Raw genomic sequence first — 19684 nt, forward strand, 5'->3', positions numbered from 1 at the left:
CATGGAAGAGAGTAGAGTGGAGACTAGTTGTGTGCATGTTTGAAAGAGTTCTAGTGAGTTGGAGCTATTAATAACGTTGTTGACTAGTGAATCCAAGCAAAAGGCTTAATTGAGTTGAGAAGAAGTGTAGGGTGATTGCTTGAAGAGTTGCCAAGAAAATTTGAAATTGAGATGACAGTGGAAGCCATAGAGTGAATTAGTATGAGGAGCTCAATAGAGATCTGAACATACAAAGTGAGTTGTACTAAATAGAATAAACCTATTGTTACTTTCTAACTATTGTGAACAATATTTTAAATCCTTTAATCAAGGTTGACTTAACAGTCATAAGGACCTAACAGTCTATGTAAATCCTTTAATAGGGTGATATTCTAATGGAATGTTATAAAGCCATTTAACAAGGCCACTCCTAACAGGGTGATTAAATCCTTTAACAAAGTCACATTTAATAGTGTGTTTTGTAACCTGTAATAAGGTTGGATCCTAATAGGGCTCACTTCAGAAGAGTGAAAATTGGTGACATGTTGTTGGTGGTTTTTTCCAAATTGGATTTCCATATAAAATCCTAGTGTCAAACTTGTGTGAATGTAATTGTGATGCTTTATTGTTTTAAGCTTACATTCTGCAAGTTTGTTATTTTGAGAATAGTGAACAACCAATTAATGTTGCAAATAGTTTATAGTAGAGGTCAAGCAATGGAATGATGAGATTTGAAATTGTTTAAGTGTTTGTTTGTTCAATTGGTACATTTGGACATTGGATAACAGATTCACCCTGACCCCTCTCAGTTATTCTAAATATTGTAACAATTTTTTGGATGACAGGCTAACAAAAAACTAATAAACTAGTGTGGATTCCAAAAACAAAAATTGTCCTTTTTAACTTCATTAAAATTTTGAAGTAGAATTAGAGGGCTATGGATGCTTGGTTGACATAGTCCCTTAACTTTTTGATGATTCAAATTATAGACTATTTTCAAGGTCCTAAACTTCTCATATATGATTCGATGAAAGTGACACTTTTTTTTGTATATTAAATAGAGAGGGGTTTACCTTATTTGAATCCTAGTTGAGGAATAAAACTTTGAAATAAAATATGCAAAAAATAAAAGTATGTTGATATGAAATAGTAGCTACATCTAAGAGACAAATTACCTTGTGATCTAATGGTATGCCATCTTCTTTAAACGTAATCACAAGTTTTGATGCAAAAGCCTTAATTCCACACAAAAACCTAAAAGGAAATAATGAAAGAGGAAACCTTACACAATGAATGTTGTAGCTTGTCATAATGCTTGATAGAGAGAGGGAATAACAAGTTGAATACTTTAATACTTGAATGATTGGATATATGTGGATGGATTCTTATGCTATGATCTTATTCCTTGATGGTGGACTCCTTTTCTTTTCCTTCCAATGAGGGAAACAATATTGATGCATGAAGAATATAGTCTTGGAAAATTGGTTGAAATCCTTGACATCCAACTTAGAATTCTAAAAATTTTAATTTTTAAGAGAGATCTTGAATTCTTATGTTGTGTTTTCCAAATGAGGAGAGAAGTTTTTTTTATACACCTGTCACAATATTTTGTATCTCAACTCAAAAAAATGTGACATGATTTAAGCTATCCAACTTAACCAATGAGATGAACCCCTAAATTTAATTTTGGGGAAAGCACATGAGAACAAGTTCTGAGAATATATTGGCCTAGATGACCCGGTCCTCCCAAAAAGCCATAAATTATGGTTTAGGAGTAGGGAATGTAAAGAAGATGTTAAAGTGAAAAGCATAGCAAGGTTGGAGTATCATAAATCTATGTGAGAGCCCATACATGAAACAATGGCCTAATTAATCATATAATTATAAGTGATTACAATTTAGGATGGTACACTATTGTAGTTGTGGTTTTTTATGACAATTTTCTTTGTTTGGGATAAATTAGCAAGGCTACAATTTGAGTGGATCTTTTTGCAACTTTTACCAATATTATTTGCAATATGGGTGGAGATTGTGTTTGTATCAAACTAAGAAAGCATGATTAATCTAATATTTTCATCATTATGTAGAATATCTTCTATGAAGGGGGTATATAATTTTATTGGAAGAATTTACTAGTTGTGATGAAGGTTTATATATGCAATTCACAACCTCTTGGAAGAATAGAAAGGTCATTATGAAAGGTATTTTATTTTTAATTAGTGAGTAAATCTTTACACAAGTCACAAAACTGTCAACTACTAGATGGAAAGAGAAGAAGACTAGTCATGTGGTAGATAACAACAACTTCAATAAATTTGTCAAGGGGAATGCATGTTGGTTTTGAAAGGGGCATATTGTCGCCTCCTTAGAACTAGGTATGCTTAATAATAGTGAAGCATTTTGCATTGGAGGGAAGATTCAAGGTTTACTATTTTATCATGTGCCTTTGTTGAGCCATTCTCATAATCAAAATCTCATTTCATGTCCTTTTTTCTTACTAAATTTTATACAAAGGTCAGTTAGGAGGTTACCAAGGGAGAAAAATCCAATTTCATTAGAGTCTGATCTATGATCTATGAAACTTTTATTTGTCCTAGTGCCCCCCTAAGAAAATTATTGTTTAGGAAGCCCCTAGTTTGGATGCACCTCCACCTGTTAATATTATTGAGACACCCAAACCTAGTAAAAAGAAATGCATGTGTTACCCTAGTCCTTCAAAAATCACCTCACAACTAGGTATAGTGAATACCCCCACACCTTTCATGATTACTACTGAGATATGTGATGTGAAAAGTGAGGCTACAATCGTTGTAACATCTAGCGAGAGAAAGTGCAAAAAACCCTCTCCTTTAGCAAAGAAACCCAAATTAATCATCTAGCAAGAAATTAACAAGGAAGAGGAAGATGTTAGGGAGGATAATAGTAAAAATGAAAGTAACTCAAGATAGTCGTATAAGATGGTAAGTTGCTTGAATGATAAATGTAAAATGAAATAATTGGTTGATTGTGAATTTGGGAAAGAAGAGGGTGAAAATGGGAGTGGAAAATATAAGAAGGGAGGGGGGGAGATGCTAAAAGGGAAGGGGGTGATATTGGATTATGAAAAAAGGTTTTAAAAAATCCAAAAAAGACAATTCCACTCATATCTTGGATTGTATAAAAACCAAGCAAGTGGACCTCACACAAGATGTCATGCCTAAGGAGGGGAAAGAAAACTAATACTAGCATTGAAAAGGATTATGAATGAGTGTAAGAGTAGTACTAGAAAGCTAGGGATGTTGAAAACCAAGGTGCTTGATTTGGAGAGGAAGATGATCAACATCTCTAGGTTTAGTCTTCAAATAATGCCCAACCCTTTTTTTTCTTATGCCTTATGCAAAAGAATATTCTAGGGAAAGATGATGAGAGAAAAGTAATTACAAAGACCATTCAAATGCTTAACTAAGGATTGGATCCATGTGCTACAATAATTTGGTTGTGAAATCAAGTCTATTGGTCATGTTTAGTTTTCTTCTTTTTGGCAATATTATTGTTAGTTGACCCTAAGTACTTTTTGTCAAATCTCTTTTTTATTTTACTGGTTTACTGGACTGTGATTCCATAATCAATACTTTTAGTGTTTATATAGTATGTCGTCGAACTCTCGAAAATATCTTCGAAGCAAGAAAATAAAACTCCATTAGGTTCTCCTTGGGCATTCTACTGAGTTCCACCCCCCATAGAATTGTAGGCTACCAGACAGAGCTGCTAAAGTTGCTTTTGCTAGGTATAGCTCACAATCTTTTGAAGGAATCATTATAGTTAGTTATGTTAATGTGTTGCTAATGGACTGTTGATACTCTATTAATGTTGGTATTTTCACCTTCCAGATTATTTTTTGAAGGGATGACATCCTTGTTTTTTTTTTTAGGTAATGGGTCGAAGCCTAAACTAGTTAGTTATTATTTGTTTAAGTTAATTATGATTATATGTTTAGTTTGTATAGACTCGAATCCAAGACCTCACACATGAGAGGCTCACGAGTTACCATTGTGTTGTAGGTTCTTGTCTCACATCGTTGTTTTATGTCTTATTAATATACAAAAATAATATTTATTCTAGTAAACAAAATCAACAATAATGAATATATTTCTACAATCAATGGGCAACATTTCAAATAAAAACAAACTCAATTTCAACTATGATAATCAAATTTGTGTTACAAATTAGTTAAGGTCAGTCTTATCAACTACAATATTCATCAACCTTAACAACTATAGTATTCAACAAGATCGTAAAGTCACCATATATTTAATTTGAAAGAACTAACTGATCTTAAACATTTACATAACCTACCTTTACATTGCTACCACGAATCATTATCAACTAGAAAATAAATATTTTTATTCTAATCCTTGAGACACTCTTTGCAATATAAAACATTTATATAATTTAATTTTGAACAAACTCAAGTTGAACTTGTTATAAATTCCTAATCAACCAATCAATATAAGAATGTTCTTTACTCACTAATTAAATTCCCAAAAAACAAATTTAACTTCAAGTATATTAGTCATAGTTTTACCTATTATGAACTAGACTTGAAGCTAATATCAACCCTAATAGATATAACCTTTAGCAACCCAATAAATTTATGATACATTTATATGATCTATCTTTAAATACCGCTGATACAATACTAGAAAAGCATGTACTTATAACACGCTACTCTATAACTTGCACTATATAAATATGCATTTCCTCTTTGCAATTCACGCTTGATTATTGATTTTATCTTCTCTCGATCGAACATCAATAATTTTAAATATCTTCCTCGAGTTTAATATTTTCCCTCTTTATATTTTATTATTGTCATGAATTCGAAACAATATTTTGAGGTCATGAAATTTTGACTTAATTAGTAATATAATGATTTTTTCTATTTAAATATTATGAAATATTATATTTATATTTTATAGATGTGAAAATTTATATTAAAGATTTGATATAGTACTCCTTACTTCTAAATACATATTGATTACAAGAGTAACATAGTTGTATCTACATTTTAAAGACAAAAATTACAATAACATTTTAAATTGGTCGTGGTAGCAAATTACTTTGTTCAAAACTTTGATAGTAGTATTAGGTGTCTTTTGATATCATTTTTGTTTATTTGTACTATTAATTATTTTGTTAAGTAGATACTTTATTCCGTTATGCAGGTACTACATGGATGAGTTTTTGATATTATGTTTGAGGACTCTGAAAATGTTGATTTTTGATATGTTATTTGTCTATTACTAAATTTTTTCTTTTTTAGCATAATGATGGACCAACCCTTTAGATTTAGTTGTTTCTAATATCAAAGAGATTTTAATCTATAAACCTATGCTTCCATATAAGAGAGATACAATTATTTTGTAACTTTGATTAACCCCATACTTACAATCTAAACTTCCATAAAAATAAAATAAAATAAAAGTACCACCAAGATAGACTAAACACCTATAACTTTTTAAATAAGAAGAACCTTAAATCATTTAAATCATTAAAAACCATTAAAAAAAAACTCAATAATAAAATAAAATAAGATAGTAAAAGAAATATAATCATAAAAATAAAAATAATAATAATAATACTAGGAGTATTCTCATCTTTAAAGATAATGATAATAAGCAACTCCATAGGTAACATCTTTTTTAAAAACTTAGAATGAAGTGTGGGGCCCGTTAGCTCTCTATTCCCAAGATCTTTGAAGATTTGACAGCAGAAAAGAAAAAGCGTGTACTCTAAATTAATATTAATATTAATACGATATGAAGGCGCCTCCATTTTAATCAAAAAGTAAATGAAAGCCCGTACAAATGGTGAGTTGGGTAATTTCGAAGGAAAGGTGCGGTCCACATTAATGGACAATGCCAGGCTAGCATATTACATGGAGCTTTACTAGGGCATTTTAGTTTTAAAAATTAAAAATATGACTTTTTGGGAAATTTATATAATTTTGTTGAAGACCGTAACGGTGAAATTTTGCATTTGAGATTCATAATGATTTTGTTTGGTTTTTTTTAATATAATGATTGATGTGTAAAATGAAAAAAAAAATTAATAGAAGTTGGTAAGTAATATGAACTTTGATAATTAGTTTAAGTTATCAATTTATAATTTTAGTTTTGGTTTATAAATTGTAGAATAAATATATTAATCCAATTAAAACAATTAGACACATTTTAGCACACATCAAAGACCTAATATGAAAGAAATGTCACTCATCACACAATCACTCTTATTTGCATAACTCCTAGACATAATACATGATTAGTTATTGTCTTTCATCACTACAATAAGCTATTAATTTTTTATCAAGAGTTAGATTCTTACATCTCTACTATGCACGATTAGATCCATGTTAGCTCTATTATTTTTATCCACACTAGTCCTTGTGTTTGGTTCCTAATTTTTATTTTTATCTTGCCCCATGCCTGAATAAATATGTGTATACATACGTACGTATGTACATACATAGGTAGGTAGGTATGTATATAAGTATATTTACATTTATGTGTTTTCTTATCTTTTATTTCATTCTTTTTCATCACTAATTGGTGAAGTAATTATTTTGTCTTTTATTAGTTCTTTGTTTTGTTAATTCCTTTCTTTTTGACAAATTTGGTTGTCTAGGTATTATTTGCTTCTAGATGCTTTTGAGTGTTTTTTTTTTTTACTTTATGTATGTTTTTTTCTTCTGTCCTTTTCCTCTCCTCTTCCCCAAGCCTAAGTAAACACCTTCTACTTATATCTAAGCTCTCGAGTTTGCAACTATCATATCTCTTCTACTTTATATCATTTCATATTGATAATGGATCATGCAATATTATCTAAAATGTTGATGATAAACAAAATAACGCACAATTTAAGCTAGACATGCAAGAAACTAACAATTATGGACCATGGAAATTACACAACTCTTATTACTATCTAGTGGTTTGATAGAATGTAGAAATGCTCTTGCCTACTTTCAAATTTTGTTGTATATGCCATGTTTTATGAAAGTTATAGGGATCAAGGTGAGTGATTTTTTTATTTAAGAAAATTTGTTTCTACAATTGCAATTCAAATTGGCAAAAGGGCCAAACTTTAAAATTGTATGAATAATTTTGTAATTTATATTTTTGTATTGATCAAACCTAAAAAATTACTAATAATATTGAATATGGAAGTCCAAAGGAGTTCCATAAAAAGAATAAGAAAATAAGTATAATAATAGTATATACATGATAGGTAAACTAGTACAAAGAAATTACTTGATCAAATGAGATAATAATATACAACCTTGACATTGAAAAGGGATACAACATCAAGTTTGAAACTTGACAAACTTATGGAGTTTGTTGGTTATATATTTCATCTCTCCTTCGTGTAATTGCAAAAACTAGTACTTGATCTTATCTACATGTATGTTGTATTTGTTATCATTTCTTTGACTGATCTTCAATTGTGAAGATAAGAAAATGAGTTGGAACACAACTTTCAAGAAAAATATTAGAATATCTACCTCCAAATACATAATATGTTTTGAAAAAATTGCACAATGTATACTTTTCCATATGTGTAATAAAATGCATTGTCTCATAGAATCTACAATCACATTCTTACGAAGGCCAAGTCCAAGAATAACTTATTTCCTCTCAAGGCATGTTGAAAAATGGTTGGGAGATGAGTAAAATAAAACTCCACTACTTTAGTGCCTCTCTCATTTGATTTATATATGTCATCCTAATAGATGTGACCTTGATGTTCTTTCCTTCTAAGTGATCATGTTGAGACCCATGAGTGGTCTACACCCTTGGGGTGGTTTGATTTATGTTACTATATCAGTAGACTGATTATACTTTCTGCTTGGTTTATGAGATTATGATGTATATGATGGTTTCATTGAGGTATGTGTTAGTGGTTACCTAAATTGGTATGGTATCACAGTTTTGTTCCATGAGTACCCTTGAGATATGAACAATGGTTGCACTATGTGTTACTTTGGTCTGATGCACCTAACTTCATTCCTAAAATAGTGTTGACTCATGTGTTTGATCATGTTGATTAGTGATATTTTGACCACAGATGTACGATGGTGCTTATGATGTTATTTGGTGTATTTTGCATTTGACATTTCTAATGTTTCTTCAAGATGACTGTTTGGGATTTTATGTTGTATCGTGTCATATATGTTGTTGGGTAATTCAATTATTATTTCCATTATTATATGCTTAGAATAATTTTGGAAATGAGTTTATCCATATTTGGCTTTGGGATTATGGATTATACTTGCACGTGGAATATTCTCATTTGGAATGTGGGCCTCTAAGTTGTCAAAAATTGTTATTTAATTTCAATTGATACATATGCTCAAATGATGAATAATGATTATTTAAATGAATTAAATTAGATTCTTTACTATGAGATTATGTATCATTGTGTGTTTTGGCTATTATATACATTATATTCATGCTTTTGGGTAAGACTGTGTGTGTTTTTTATCATCAATGTTTCAGATCATACTCAATTATCCATCCTCAGGGGGAGAGAGCTAATAATGTAAAATAATAAGAAGTAGGCCTAAACTTAATTAAAATAAAAAGAGAGAGGGCAATGAGAAGCACACATACCAAGGGAAATAAACATAAATTATAAGCAACACACAAAGAATGACTATAGATGAAAAGAAAAAAAGGAATCTGAAAAGAAGACAAAGCAATGAAGCTTAAAAATGAATAGCAAAAAATATATATCGAGAGACCACATACTAAATATATGTACACCATCTAATGAATTGCAATAATTTCCAAGTAGAAAGAACATTCGAAAAAAATTATAAGCACAAAAATCAATAGATAGCAATAGAACTCCATGAAATTGCACTTATTGAAACATACAAATGTAATATTAGATGAATTCCATTAGTAGAAATAAGAATACCTAACACTATACACCAAAACTACATGTATTAAAGATGATCAACATGTAAATTCATGTCCTTGATGTCTGATAAACAACCATCAACATCCAAAAGATGCTCCCAGTTCAACTAATTGTTATTACCAAGTAACTAGGATAGAGATTATGACATCAATGATACAAATTTCACCAACATCTCAATATGTCTAACAATCTCCCCCTTTGGCATTGAAACTTCAAAAACATAAAAACTCTAGAATATCCCCAAAGCTTCCCCTGAGTAGAGATTTTATTAATGTTTTTGTTTTCCACTTTCTCTCCCTCTTTTTGCCACAATGAAAAAGAACCAAAATTCTATAATTCCGAAAATTTAATCAAATAAAATAATTTGCATAGTAAAAACCTTCTTATACCTTACTTTAGTGATGGGAATCTCCTTCCATTTTGCAATAGTAGCCCCCATCTGGACACAAATTTTATTAGCTCTACTACCATTCGAAAAGATGAAATCCAATCTAGAAACTAAAATTATCTTTCATAACTCTCTACATTAGAAAGAATATCAGTCACATACCCCAACTAAACCTCGATTGTGTCATTTGCCAACCAAAAAGTCTTCACCAAATATTCTCTTTATCTCTACAACTACATCATTTCACCTTGCAATTGACCAAATTTTATCCTCTATTTTACTTTGTTATCCTTCAAATAATCACATGTATCTCTCGAGTCATTTAATTAAAGGGAATCGTTAAATTAGTTAACGAGTCTTGTCTAAAACCTTTGAAGATGGAGGATAAAGTCTGTAATGCCTACCCCTACTTGACTTTTCTGAATTGTTTTGACTAGATTCTTTTAAAGCTTGTTCTATGATTATGTTTATGATCAGTGGTGATGGGTTACCAGAATTGATTAATTGTATTTCATATTCAATTAATATATGTGTTGAGTTACTTTAGTACTAGTTATTTCATGTATGCATGATTATACTTTGATGATGATTGTATACAGTGATTCTAGTCATTTCATGATGTTAGTTAGATGAATGATTTTTACGCGGTTTCTATGGATACTTACCCCATACTTGCATGTGCATGGTGTGTGTGTATGTTTTCTTTATGTTTGACATTTCTGATGTGGTTGAGGAAGGGAGTCGTAGTTACTTGCTAGTCAGGATCTACACAATGCACCATTTTCTGCCATTGCCTATTTAGTTTAAAAAATATGTGTTTGTACATGCATGGATTTTATGCAGATTACAGGTACCGGGTATCAACTTCCCTAAATTGCCAGGATGAACATACCCTATCGCAATATTTCAATGGTATAAGTGGGAAGATAATTCTTGAGTCTGAATCCTAAACCCTAAGCCAAGTGTCCTAGAATATAGGACAAGTATATGAGTTAGTTTACCCTTTCGAATTTGTCAAGTGATGTGAATTTGTGACTTTGACCCTGGAGTTAGACTTTGTTCTTTGACTTTTAGTTGAGTTATCATACTTGGTTTTGTGGGTTTGTTGTGATTTTCTATTTTAATTAAATCATATTAAAATATAATTAATAAAAATTTTATAAAGAAAAATTGATATTTAATTAATTGAGAAATTGATTACATAAAATAGTTAAAATTAAAAGATTATATTAAAGTTTTTTTTTGACATATTTATATTTATTTAATTTAATGATAATTATTTACGAGTTTTATTTTAATAATAAACTCTAAATAATGTTATTAATTAAGTTAATAAATATTATACAAAACTTCTCATGAATTAATTATATAAAAGAATGAAACTTAAAGATAAAGTTATGGTTCTAATTTAGGCGTAATTATATTAATTTAATTTAATAATTATTATTTGGGAGTTTCATTTTAAATAATAAACTCTAAATAATATTATTAGTTGAATTAATAAATATATTATTAAAATGTCTCGTTTATTTAATCAAGGCATATTTGTATTTATTTAATTGAATAATTATTATTTAGGAGTTGTATTTTAATAATAAACTCTAAATAATATTATTAGTTAAATTAATAAATATTATGTTAAAAGTGTCGTGGTTTAATAATTGAAAGTAAGCATAAATTTAATAAGGTTTATTTTAATTAAATTGCATAAAGCGTATGCATGAAATTAAAATATAATAAAATAATTAAAGAGAGTAAGCTAATTATTTAAATTAAAATATTTTGTAATTAAATATCTAAAAGAGTTGTGCATGAAAAGGTAAAAGGTAATAAAGTAATAAACAATAATTGATTAGCGGGTTCCCTCTCGTGATTGCACAATTAGAGCCCCAAATTAGAGGAGAACTCTTTATCAAAGATCTAGAGCTCATTTTGCAATTACACCAAGTTTCAGAGGAGCAGTTTTAGGGAGGAAGGTTTCTAGAAAAAGGGGATTATTTGCGTACTTTGTGCGATTGTCGTTTTAGCATTAGATCTAGGTAGGATCTCGTGGTTTATTTGTACAGTGGGTTTCATTCTTCGAACTTTTGTCTTCTTCGTGTCTGTTGCGTATTCTAGTTTCAGAATGTTATTTGGGTTGAAGCCCTTGTATGTGAGATTACTGTTCTTTGATTTAGAAATATTTGTGTATGCCTTAAGAATTTGAAACCCTCACACCGAAATTATCACTCTTCGTTTCTTGAAAATATCTGTAAATGAATTTTAGTTTTGAAATTGGGATGTGGGTTTTGAAATGAAAACAAGTTTGTTTTATTGATTTCGACTAGTTGGTTTGGGTTTCTATATCAAGTTTATATTGGAAAGTTTATGTTTTTTGAAAGTTTCTATTTTTAGTAAGTTTTCATTTTTGGAAAGTTTTCATTTTTAGTAAGTTTTCATTTTTGGAAAGTTTCTGCTTTTAGTAAGTTTATGTTTTTGGAAAGTTTATGTTTTTAGTAAGTTTCCATTTTTGGAAAGTTTCTATTTTTAGTAGGTTTCTATTTTTGGAAAGTTTCTATTTTTAGTAGGTTTCTATTTTTGGAAAGTTTTTGTTTTTAGTAAGGTTTTATTTTTGGGAAGTTTATGTTTTTAGCAGGTTTTCATTTCGAAAAGGTCTCTATTTTTAGCAGGTTTCTATTTTGGGAAAGTTTTTATTTTTTAGTAAGTTTCTATTTTTAGCAAGTTTCCATTTCGAGAAAGTCTCTATTTTTAGCAGGTTTCTATTTCAGGAAAGTTTATATTTTTAGCAAGTTTCTATTTCAAGAAAGTTTCTATTTTTAACAGGTTTCCATTTCGAGAAAGTCTCTATTTTTAGCAGGTTTCTATTTCAGGAAAGTTTATATTTTTAGCAAGTTTTCATTTCAAGAAAGTTTCTATTTTTAGTAGGTTTCTATTTCGGAAAAGTTTTTACATTTAGTAGGTTTCTATTTTGGAAAAGTTTCTATTTTTATTAGGTTTCCATTTCGAGAAAGTCTCTATTTTTAGTAGGTTTCTATTTTGGGAAAGTTTCTATTTTTAGCAAGTTTCTATTTTGAGAAAGTCTCTATTTTTAGCAGGTTTCCTTTTTGAGAAAGTTTTTCCAAAGTTTAATTAATTTAAATTTATTATGGTAATAATTGATAATAATAATTATTAATAAGTATTGTTAAAATTTTAAATTTAATTATTTGAAAATTTGATTTATTACTTTATTATTTAAATATAATTCTAAAGTAAATTGGAAATCAAAGATTAATTAGGAGAATTAATGGTTATCTTTAGTAAATTTGGGTTGTGCTTGATGATTTGATTTTATAAGAACATATTTATATTGCTAGGAAAATTTTCTTATTTGAAAACCTTACTAATTAACATACTTTAAAAAGATGAAAACTATGATGTGTATGTTCACTGAACTCTTATGTTTTGATAACGAATTGAACTATGAAACAATGTTTAAACAACTTTATATGATTTGTTGAATTGTTTGGAATTCTAGTGAACTCGTAAACCTTAGTAAATCTGGTAATTAGATAAATGAAAATTGAAACCCAGATTGAGATCAAAAAACATTATGAATTGATATACTTGATAATGAAACTGAAAACTTGAAAACCTATAAGTGAAAATGGAACTGCTGCGTTTTCAAAACCTGATATATTGTGAAAGTAAATTTTGCATGCACTCTTTTTATGACATGTGATTTTACTGTTGGGTGTTGGGTTGACCTAGCTTTGACCAAATCAAGATGTTTACTAGAGGCTCAGGAGTTCTGTTTTGTGATGTCGTGATGATGTTTTGATCACGATCTTTTATATTCAACCATGGTAATGTGTCCTGTATGCTCTATGAGGTGTTTTGATCTATTGATTATTATTGCTTTCTAGTGTTCTTGCGTGAAATTGAGGTGAATGGTGTGACCTATTTGATATAACCTTTGAGTCTTCGATCAGTTGTATTTGGATTGCTTTCCAGTTGCTTGTATAGGATTGAGGTGTTTGTATGATTTCTTCTTGGTGATGTCATGTTATGATGTGGATTGGTTTATGCATACTTGATTTTGGGATCAGTCCTGTTAGGATGATCGTATTGGTGGAATCCGTGATTTTGATAAGTGTTTTTCAATACTTGTCAGTTGCTTGTTTAAGAATTGATGTATAATATGTGGTCTTTTGTGATCTTCTGCTTAAACTGAGCTTAGGGTAGGTTATTTGTATGTCATGTTGGGAAGTGGCTTGCAATGAGGTCGGAGCCCTAAAGAGGCTGCCTAGGTAACCCATCGTATGTTGTTTTTATAAGTGATAATATTTTATTAAATGGGTTTAAAATGAATTAACAAGATATGGGTACTACAAAAATTCACTAGGGGGCTGGAGGATTAAAAGACTAGCTGGGAAACCTTAGAGTTGACTCGTTAGTATGTCTTGTTTGTATGAAAGGATACTAATGCCGCATAGAGACACTAGGGGGCCAAAGTGCAGAGAGGTTGCTAGGGTAACCTTAGAGTTGGCTCATGCGATGACACTTGCCCACTTGCATAGTAGATTCCCTACATGTTTGTGTTGCCTCTGAGATTAGTGGATACTTGTGTCTTGGTACCCTTTGAGTTAGTTTGCTTTCAAGTGATTCCTTGAACCTAGATTTTGGTTTTGACTTTTGAGTTTGTTATCCGTTTGGGACTTGAGTTTATCTCCTCAGTGCGGTGGGAGTGGGCCTTTTTGGGTTCCATGAGGTTGAGTGGTAGTGCTTTTTCTTATACCATTGAGATCCAACTATTGGATGTCGTTGCTAGATGTGTTTGTGCAAATGTTCCTTTCTATCTGATCTTGTATTTCTATTATGAATGGTTATACCCATTGTATTGTATTGTATTGATTTCATAGATCTTATGAGATGATGTAATCTATTTTTATGGTGTATATTATTTCAACCCTTCATACCTTGTGACTTGTATAGTGGATGATGGTGTATTATGATTATTGCCAAGTGGCATTCAAGATGACTGTATAAATTATTTAAATGGATTCATACTCGTATATTATTATTTGATATGAATTTATTATATATTGAATTTAGTGCTAATTAAAATTAAATGTGATTCATCGTTGTGGGACCCTTAAGAGTTGTAACCTATTTATGTGTTGTTGATGTATGAGTGTATGTTAATTGCTTCTGCTATTCTATAATTGTTGTTGTATCTTTATCTTTAAAAAAAAAGTTTGACAAACTTAATGAAACTTTAGGTTAACTTCTTTTGGGTTCCCTGGCAGGGCGTTATAGAGTCAAATTGACAACAATATTTGATTAGCCCACACATTAGATGAACCTCGAATTTTCCACAAAGATCCCAATCCTAAACTTGTATTAAATTTCATGAAGAGCTCCACATACTAATTAGAAGAACATGCTACTCAAGGAAGAATGAGAAGAGAGAATATGTCTCTTTTGCAACATTAGAGTAGTAGGGATAGAACCATCATTTTCTATGAAGTGCCCAATATACAATGATATCCACTCTCGCTATGTGGATATTTTTTACGCTGATTATTTAAGTACCTTATTTGTTATTCATGACAACAAATCATGTGATCAAAATTCACACAAGCTAAATACCTAAGTTACAAATTGTTTAAGATTCTTGACATCTTATTCTCATGTGTGTACTGTTTTTAGAACATAGTCTATAGTGCAACTACAATGCACCACTATTGTATGTAAATACAATAACTTTAGAAAAGAAACACTATAACCAACAATCTATTTTGGAAAGTCCCATAAACTACTTCCAAATTTTTTAATGGAGGGTTCAGACATGTGAGGTACCCTGACAAAGGCACGAAGTCTGCGAGCTACCAACCAGCAAAGGCCACCACATAAGCAATTTAGGAATCCGATACGAGCCCACTTGTACCTGAAACCTCTTCTACTTAGAGCCAAGGACTGAGGTGCATCCATGCCATCAAAATTATTCAAAGCACAATCTCAACCTCATCCCTTATGATATCGGAGCTTTACATTGAACAAGAGTTCCACATTGAATGAGAAACACATCATTAAAATCTTTAGTTCCTTCATCCAATCACATACATCATTGAAATCTTTCATTCGTTCATCCAATCACATACGAAAAGGAAGAAAATAGAGAAAATGGAAGTTCCAATGCTCTTCAAGGCCCCACTTAAATGGCACGTATGGGAAATGATCATTAATCTCATATAATATTATAAAACAAAGAATGGAGAAGAATGAAAAGATGTTGCCTTTGCCCTTGCCCGTCGTGCCCGTGGCAATTCACACGACAAACAATCCATGGCAGAGTTGAGTTTACATAACGTAGCGCCAAATTCATGGCAGAGTTGAGTTTTGGCACGAACCAAACGATCAGAACGCGGCTTTTTTCTTTACCCTAGAAATTCCCGTGCAAAACACTTTTGGTCTTCAAATAAACACAGTGGTCACTTAAAATAATTTGCTCATCTCATGGCAAACATCGTGTTATTCTATTTCTCGAATAAAAACCCACATCAGAACAGTCGAGGCACATAAATTTGTACTCCATTCAGACTGGAATCCGCAGTCATATTCAGAGTGCAGAAGGAAGCAAAGTTAAGGTCCTGACATAGAGCTATCAAGTAGCAAAGCAGAGATTTATTGACCATTTCAAGGCTGGGTGGTCGAGATTTCAGAAACAGAGCTTTCACCATGAATAACCTGTTGGGATTCCTCTTCATTCTTTCTCTATTTTCAGGTCAGTTTAATGTCATTTATGATACCCTAGCTGGTGAATCATTTGAATCAGCTTAAGCTTATTGGGTTGCCTATCAATGCTTGTTTCTAGTAATGTTGAATCAGCTTACTGGGTCCCCTTTCAATGCTTGTTTCTAGTAATGTTGAATCAGCTTTTGGGTTTTTATGCTTTTTTGGTTTCAGAGTTGGGAACAGGGGCGGAAATGCCTGATACTCCCATCGTCACTTATTCACCGCCCGAAGGAAACACAACTTTCATTGATGGGACGACATGGTGCGTTGCCTCTTCACAGGCGAATGAGCAGGACTTGCAGGAGGCTCTGGACTGGGCTTGTGGCCCTGGTCTCGCTGATTGCTCTGCTATTCAGCCGGGCCAGCCTTGTTACCAGGCAGATAATCTGGTCTTGGTCGCTTCTTATGCTTTTAATACATACTATCAGACCAATGGAAATTCACCTATTGCTTGCAATTTTGGCGGGACAGGGGTTATCACTTCTACCAATCCAAGTATGTTGATAGGGAACTAAAGTGCATTGCAATTCAATCTATAGCTATATTATATAACCTGTAAGAGATATGGTGATTTTGGGTAACTCAAAACTGTTTTGTCTTGTGGTTGGCATTGGAAATCTTTCTTTTCAATAAGAATTATTGACTAAGGTGTGTGGATTGAACTGCATTCAATGCAACTCAATTTGGGTATAATGTATAACACGTAATAGTCATATCAATCTATTAAGGTTGCAGCTTTTGGTGTCTCATAATGTGGGATGTCACTAAACTTCTTTCATCTCATTCATTTCAATATGTAAACTGCCATATATGCACCCGAGAGTCATTTCATAGAACTCATAGATGTTCTGTACTAAGATATAGGCACTTTAGTGGCTGGTTAGTAACAGGGTATTGGACATTAATGGCGGCAATGGCCTTACTCTTATCTGAATGTCAATATTATGAGGGTGTGTAAGGTTTTTCACTTATGTGAATGTTGTGAAATAATGTTGGAGTCTTTTTGCCGAATTCCAGGTTGATCTGTGCTTTTATATTCAGATCATGAAGTTTACTTCATGAATGGCTATTTTATTTGATCACTTTGGTGTTATAAAGTGGGTGGTAGTATCTTTTGACTCGATTCAATAACTCTTCTTGCTTGGATATGGCTACTGATTCAAGGTCCCGTTTGTCTTGGTTGCAGGTTACGGGTCTTGTCAGTTTCTATCTTCAGGGTAAGCTCCGAATAAGTGTTTTCTATAAATCATATTTCTATGTATCAGCATGGCCTATATAGGCATATGAAGAACAGTATGAGCTTTGTTTGCATATTTGACAGTCTTTAATGTTTATCGATCTATGGTTGTGACATTCTCACAGCTTCTGAATGACACCATATTTTCCCTCGGGAGATTGGGCTTCTATGAGTTGGCATTCTCATCTAGACGTGTCTCAATAACAGTATAACTCAAATATAACTTAATTTTGGCTGTTTAAAGCTGTTATATTTAGTCCAAATGTGATGTGAGCTCAAGGCACCATATTTAAACACATGACAGCATAAGTTGACACTGTAGCAGGATGATGATTATACCATGTGTGATATGCAAGTTATTTTAGCTTTTGCATCACTTTTGTTTCTAATTTAACCAGCATAAATCGCTGCAAGCATTAGTTTTATATCAATTAGTAAAAGTCATTATCATCCTCGCTAAGTCTATGTGGGTTGCCAGTTGTCCTATGGTAAAGTTGCATCTTAATTAACATTTATGGGGATGGTTTGTTGCCATTGCCATTAGACAATTTAATCATCCACACATGATCTTACATTTTAAATTTGTCATATCTTCTTCATAATGTTTTTCTTCTGTGGTACTTCAAACATTTTAAAGTTCCTCTGCTGCTTCTTTCTCTCGGTGACAACTTGGAATTTTCTAATGTACATCCTGGCCTAAGCATTCAACCCTCAATGACAAAACCCATAATTGTGATTGATTTCCTTCTGTACGTAGTTTTATACTTGTATGTGCTGTAGCGATTAATTTGATATTCTGGTTGTCTTTGTGCAGGAACGCTGCTAGTGATTCCTCCTCTTCATCACTACTCTATTCAGGTGTTTATGCATGGCTTATGCCAGGAATCTTATTACTTGGTCATCTAATGATAGCAATAGACAGAGCCATCTCTGGAAGGTAACTTGGCAACTGTTTTGGACACTTGTAATCTGGGAGATCTACAGCGCTATGATTTTTTGCTCAGCACCAAAATATTTGTAATCGTTGATATCATATCAATGCAAAATGTTGAATTTCTGTTTATCTGCAATTACAGGTAAACAGAAATTTACAATGGTTTATATTTAAATACTAAGTTTTACCCTTACCTTTTGGTTAGTGTCCCCCAAATTTATTTAGAGCCATTATGATGTACCCTATTAACTTACCCAGTTTTGCAAAACTAGTTCTCCAAGTCAGGAGAGCACTTTTGGTGCGGGTTTGCAGTATAACTTCAATTATTACAATTCAGATAATAAAAGTGTCGAGGCTTTCATCTGAGAACTTCAATCCAGTTTGTTGTCCTACCAGTCGGGCTGGTTGGTTCAGCGTTGTTTGATGTTAGAATTATTAAGGACTTACTATATCTAATGAAAATTTAGGTTTTGTCAGTTTTGGTGAAATTTCAATTTTTAGTTTTTCGATTATGGACCTTGAAAGAGTCTAAAAAAATGAAAGCATGTAGTAATAGTAGAACAAACATGTAAATAATAGTTGATCATATTTTCATTTTGTAAAGTTCTTTGGGTTGGTGATTGACCAATTTGCACACCACTATTGGAATATTTGTACTAGAACATTTAACCGCAACTACTAGTATTTTTTGAGTGAGCAACTAACATTTAACCACAACTATTGGTGCTGTTTGAGTGAGCGATTATTGGTGCATGAACATAGTGGGTATGAGCATTTTGAAATGATATTTTTGACCACTTGCGCTCCATCTGTATATAGAGATCTGTGAATACCTAAAAGCTGAAATCTTTACTTTGACCTCTTTACACACACCTACAGAGATATACAGAAAAAATTGGCAAAATCCGACTTACAATTTAAGAATTCTAGATATGCAAAATTAACCTTAGTCTTTTACTATCTGATTTTTTAAACACCATTTAAAAAAAAAACTCTAGTTAGAGACGAGCATAAGTCTAATTAACATTTTACTTTAAAAAGTCATAATAGTATTGAGATTTCATAGAAGAGAAAGTCGTAATCATATTCAGATTCAAACTATCACTGTGCAGTAAAGCAAATGTAGAAACAGGGGAGACCTACAGTTGTGACTTCGGTATATAGGCATCTGTACGAGAGAGCAGTGGAGTTGGTAATTTAAGCTGAAATGTCGATTTAAAAATTGGGTCTCGAGACCAAGATGCTGCAGAGAACACATTCCAATGTTGTTTTATTCCTCTAATTCACTCGTTATAAAATTATATAAAACAAAAATACATGCACGGACAGTTCCCATTGTCCATGTATGAGGGGATAATGGAGTGCCTGTGACATTTGACATTTACATAAAATGTCTTATTTTGACATAGGG

General features: G+C 31.6%; 1 protein-coding gene across 1 annotated transcript; it reads left to right on the forward strand.

Annotated features, from left to right (window-relative positions):
- Window positions 1-15615: 15615 nt before the first annotated feature.
- Window positions 15616-18749, forward strand: LOC149529585 (major pollen allergen Ole e 10-like). Its single transcript, XM_089809164.1, has 4 exons — window positions 15616-16091; window positions 16274-16597; window positions 17289-17319; window positions 18154-18749. Exons 1-4 carry the CDS (start codon window positions 16046-16048, stop codon window positions 18278-18280), a joined length of 528 nt encoding a protein of 175 aa, XP_089665290.1. The 5' UTR covers window positions 15616-16045; the 3' UTR covers window positions 18281-18749.
- Window positions 18750-19684: the final 935 nt, after the last annotated feature.

This window comes from Cupressus sempervirens, chromosome 11 (genome assembly GCF_028749045.1).
Source record: "Cupressus sempervirens isolate cs-2001-9-10 chromosome 11, ASM2874904v1, whole genome shotgun sequence".
Lineage (NCBI taxonomy): Eukaryota > Viridiplantae > Streptophyta > Pinopsida > Cupressales > Cupressaceae > Cupressus > Cupressus sempervirens.